Below are 4,454 nucleotides of genomic sequence, written 5' to 3' on the forward strand. Positions count from 1 at the left end.
TAGGATTCCTATTATTTGAAACGGGTTAACATTCACTCATACCTGAATTTAGTTGGACTTTGGCCAACCAAAAGGTTACCTCTTATAATGGACCAACATACTTGAATTTTCAAAGATTACCTCTATACTCATATGCTATTTTCCAAAATAATAAAATATCCATTTGATAGATACATTTTAATTCTCTTTTTCATTCCTTAATTTTAGTGTGTGATTCAGAATGTGAAACAGAACCCAATCAAAGATATAAAAATTGAGCTAAAAGTTGTATTGATCTAATGCTTAATTAGACTACTTTTGATGCTCAATTGTGTATGTCTCACACTTTTAGAAAAAAATTGCTTGTGATTTCCCTGTTAAGTTTTACTTTTCGTTGATTAGAGAAATCTATAAATATAGGTTACCTAAGTTAGCATTTTCTCACCTAAACAAATTTCATAAATATCCACTTAAAACTGGTTCACCCTAAAACACAAAATGTTTAATCAAATATAGAATGTATTAATCGCATAATTCGATTCATATCGTAGATAAATCTTAGTAAAAGTCGAATAAGTCGAAAGTAGTAAAATTTAATCTTTGCTTAAAACAATTATTAGTCGAGTTTTACTTGCTCTCCGATCAAATTATAAATTATCATAATCCTTTTCCCAAAAATCGTAGTGTTAAAGGCAAAAGAAGATATAAAAAACAAAAAACTATAGAATGTATTTCCATATAAACTAATTTCATCAACAATCAACAATATAAAGAAGACCTTAGTTATTGCTTACTACAAATAAATTCATAAACATAACTCACTTCTCTTTCAAGAAATGATAACAGAACCATATAATAAAAAATAACACAACCATATGAAACATAATAATAGAATTATCCTATATCTGCATTAAATCTTGGAAGATCTTCATGACAGGAGCAGGCAAACCAAGAAGCACATTAATGCTTCTCCTCTCTTGACCATGTGAAAGGAACAAAATCACTTCCTTCTCCGGCAAGGAAACCGGTCCAGACAGAACCGGTTCCCCCCAACCGAAATCGGTGGTATGAAACGGAAGCCTAGACCAAGTTGTGATCAAAAGTGTACAAGCCAAAGATGGCCTAGCTCTTGTTACCTCAAAATAATCAATAGCTGATCTCATGTAACTATCAGTGACCATCTTGATTGCATCTTGAATAACCTTCACCGTATACGAAAAGGGCTTGTTCGTAATTTCACCTGCTTTACACACAGCATTTGTTAAAATAATTCCATTCCCAAAATACCCTTTTGGAAGTTTAGGTTCAAATTTAGCCCTTCCATCAACAGCAAAAAGAAGCTTTGTTTCTTGTTCTGGCAACATTTTCAGTGCTTTTGTTCTTGCTATCCAAACAAACGCTGAAAGCACTTCAAATGTTGTGCAAGATTCAAGAACACCACCTTCATCTTCTAAAGCTTTTTTCTTCAATTCTTTTAGTTTCTCGGGATCAAAACAGAATGATCGATACACCATTTCATCTTCGTATAAGGTACTAGTGTTGGATTTGTCTTCAATGTCAGCAAATTCTTGGTGCAAATGCTCTATCTTCGGGGGATTGCGCACCTTTAGTATGCTTCGGTCAAGAACTGGAGGGACGGAGAGTGGTAAACCTCTTGCTAATTCTCCCCATGAGTTCACAAACTCCATTGCTCCAATTCCATCAAACATACAGTGATTCATGCATAGTCCAAGAGAAAAACCTCCACATTTGAACTTGGTCAGCTGAAATATAAAATTTACTCAGTGATCATGTTGTAACTGTAATTGTGGCCGCGTCAACTATATTTCGAAAAATTCTCCACGATATAAAATATTGCGATGCGACTGTGACATAAAATTTTAACTGTGACTTTTTTTATTATTGACATAGAAAAGGCATCATATCATAAAATCACAAGTATTTGAAAATTTCATATGTTTATCATACATAAATTCCTATGAAGGGCTTGAAAAATGCTAGATATGACAATTTATATACTTAACTTATATCTAGTCTCTATACTATTGAACTTAAGACATTTGCTCATTAACTTCATTGACAAAAAATAAATGTTTAATTATTTATGTCGCAAAACTATTTTAGAAATTTTAAACAGGTCTACGAATTTAAAAAGTTTGTAATTGAATTTCTAAATTTGTCAAAAATATTTAATACATGTTTGGATTGATAGTGAAATTGTCATGATCGCACTGAACCATTATAATTTTGGCGAACACTATACTTTAGAGTTTCAACAAAGTCAAACTCGTCGCTCATCAAAGATACACTTCATTAGATCCCTTAACTAAAAATTTTAATCAAGTCTCTAAACTTCTAAATCATATATAATTAGGTCTCTTCTAAACTTTGAAATACTTTGTATTTGTGTCTCTAAATTTAGAAACCAAATTCCAAATTATTTCAAAGTTTAGGGACCTAAATAACAAGTAACCTATGAAGCACGAACACCCCTCGAATTTGAGGTGTCCTGGTGTCGAACACGTATCGATGTCCGACACCGACACAACACCTATGAAATCATGTCATTTTCTCAAATTATTATCTGTTGTCAGTGTTCAGTGTTTGTGTTTGTGTCCGTGCTTCATAGCAAGTAACTAACAAATCCAGAAATCCAACTACAGAAAGACTAGTAACAAAACATACCTGAGCAACCAGAGGAGGCATCTGAAGAATATGTTTAGCATCAGGAATATCATAAACCAACATACCAAGAGTCCTTGGATCAGGTTTTGTAATATCACCAATTTCTTCCATTGAACAATTAGCTTCAGCCTCAACAAAAAGAGCACCTTCTCCAGTACAATCCACAATCAGCTTACCCTCTGAGCTTATACTTAATCTCCCAGCAAGAGGGTAATAATGCACAAGAACATTCTTCAATGCATCCTTAATCACTTCACAAGCATTCTCATTTCCCTTCTCTTGATTTTTGAAACAATAAACAGTTCTAACAATTACAGCAATGTTTTGGTCAAGGTTTGATAAGAAATACATTCCTTTCTTTGTTTCTTCAGATGGTGGAACAAGTGCTGGTTCACTTGTTAGCTTTACATTAATTTGTTTGAAGCCATTTTCATAATTAGAATTTTCCATCTCAAACACTTCTTGATTAATAATTCACCTGTTTTACAAACAAAAAATAAACATTAGAAAAAATGTTTGAAGATTAAGGATAGTGTGTGTATGCAATGTTGAAAATGTCACATGGAATGCATGTGTTTGTGTTTGTGTTTCTTATCATACCTGAATTGCTTAACACAAATATGATATGAGAAATGTGACTATGTCTCTTTAAGAGTAGTTGTTATATATTGTATGATATGGAATGGTACTATCTTAGGTGTTTAAATAAAAGATATGTTAGAAAATAAATATAATGTGAAGAGGTGAGAGTTAGTTGTTTTTGGACAACGGTTTAATCTACAAAACGTGGAGTTTTTGAAAAAGGTATACTTGGATTACAAGTGATGTTTTTGGGAATAAATTAATAGTTTATTCAATTACAATGTTAATAAGAACATATTTGGATCATCTCTCAACTGTGAAAAGAAAAAAAAAACTTGAGAGAATTATGTCGATGATTTCACCATTAAAACACATTGATCACACTTATAATTTTTATAAACGATAAGATTCAATGCATTTTAATGGTGAAATCATACACATAATCCTCTTAAAAAATTCACAATTGAAAAGATCCTAAATCATAATCCATTTCATAATGTATTAGACTGATCGGTTCAATCAAAGTTGGTTAATCCTTTAGAACTCGATTGAACTTAAGTTGCTTCAATGAGTTTTTATAAAAAAATAATTAAAAAATAAATAAATTATTAATAATTTTATCTGGTGTGAGTTGAAGTTGAATTAATTGAACCAATTAAATTATGACCTAAAAGTTTCACTAGTTTGATATCATATTCAACTCTTATAATATTAATGTGTGTATGGTAAGTACATCTAATATTGTAAAAAGGTTATATAAACATTTGATATGTTGAGATGCATGTTGGAATCCACAATACTTTTTTCTCCGTAATTTTGGTACGAGTTTCATAGCTAAATTCTTTGCTTAAAATAATAATAGTATTTCTTGAGTGATTGATTTTCGTTAAAATTTTATTTTTGGCTTGCTTACCCTTTGGGAACACTTGGATTATGTATGGGTGAGGTTAGGTCACTAGTAAAGAGACCATAGACAAAAAAAGAACACTCAGTCAAGAACATATATGTGTAAATGGCCTTTGTTTGGTGAGGTTGGTGACCATAACATTTGATAACCTAATATTTTACTTCAAGAGTTGTTACTTCATTGAAACAAAGGGAAAATCAAATCAAATAAATAGTTGTCACTTCATAGATGATGACAACATATAAGAAGAACTATTCCTTCCTTGCATCACTATTATTGGCAGTGTTAGGAAAAGTTGCAT

General features: G+C 31.5%; 1 protein-coding gene across 1 annotated transcript; it reads right to left on the bottom strand.

The window, feature by feature from the left end:
- Positions 1-726: 726 nt before the first annotated feature.
- On the bottom strand, positions 727-3,392 carry LOC25497744 (omega-hydroxypalmitate O-feruloyl transferase). Its single transcript, XM_013592457.3, has 3 exons — positions 3,265-3,392; positions 2,665-3,142; positions 727-1,742 (listed from the first exon to the last, which is right to left on the bottom strand). The coding sequence occupies exons 2-3, from the start codon at positions 3,112-3,114 to the stop codon at positions 879-881; spliced, it is 1,314 nt and encodes a 437-aa protein (XP_013447911.1). The 5' UTR covers positions 3,115-3,142; positions 3,265-3,392; the 3' UTR covers positions 727-878.
- Between the last annotated feature and the right edge of the window lie 1,062 nt (positions 3,393-4,454).

The sequence above is a fragment of the Medicago truncatula genome, chromosome 7 (genome assembly GCF_003473485.1).
Source record: "Medicago truncatula cultivar Jemalong A17 chromosome 7, MtrunA17r5.0-ANR, whole genome shotgun sequence".
NCBI lineage: Eukaryota > Viridiplantae > Streptophyta > Magnoliopsida > Fabales > Fabaceae > Medicago > Medicago truncatula.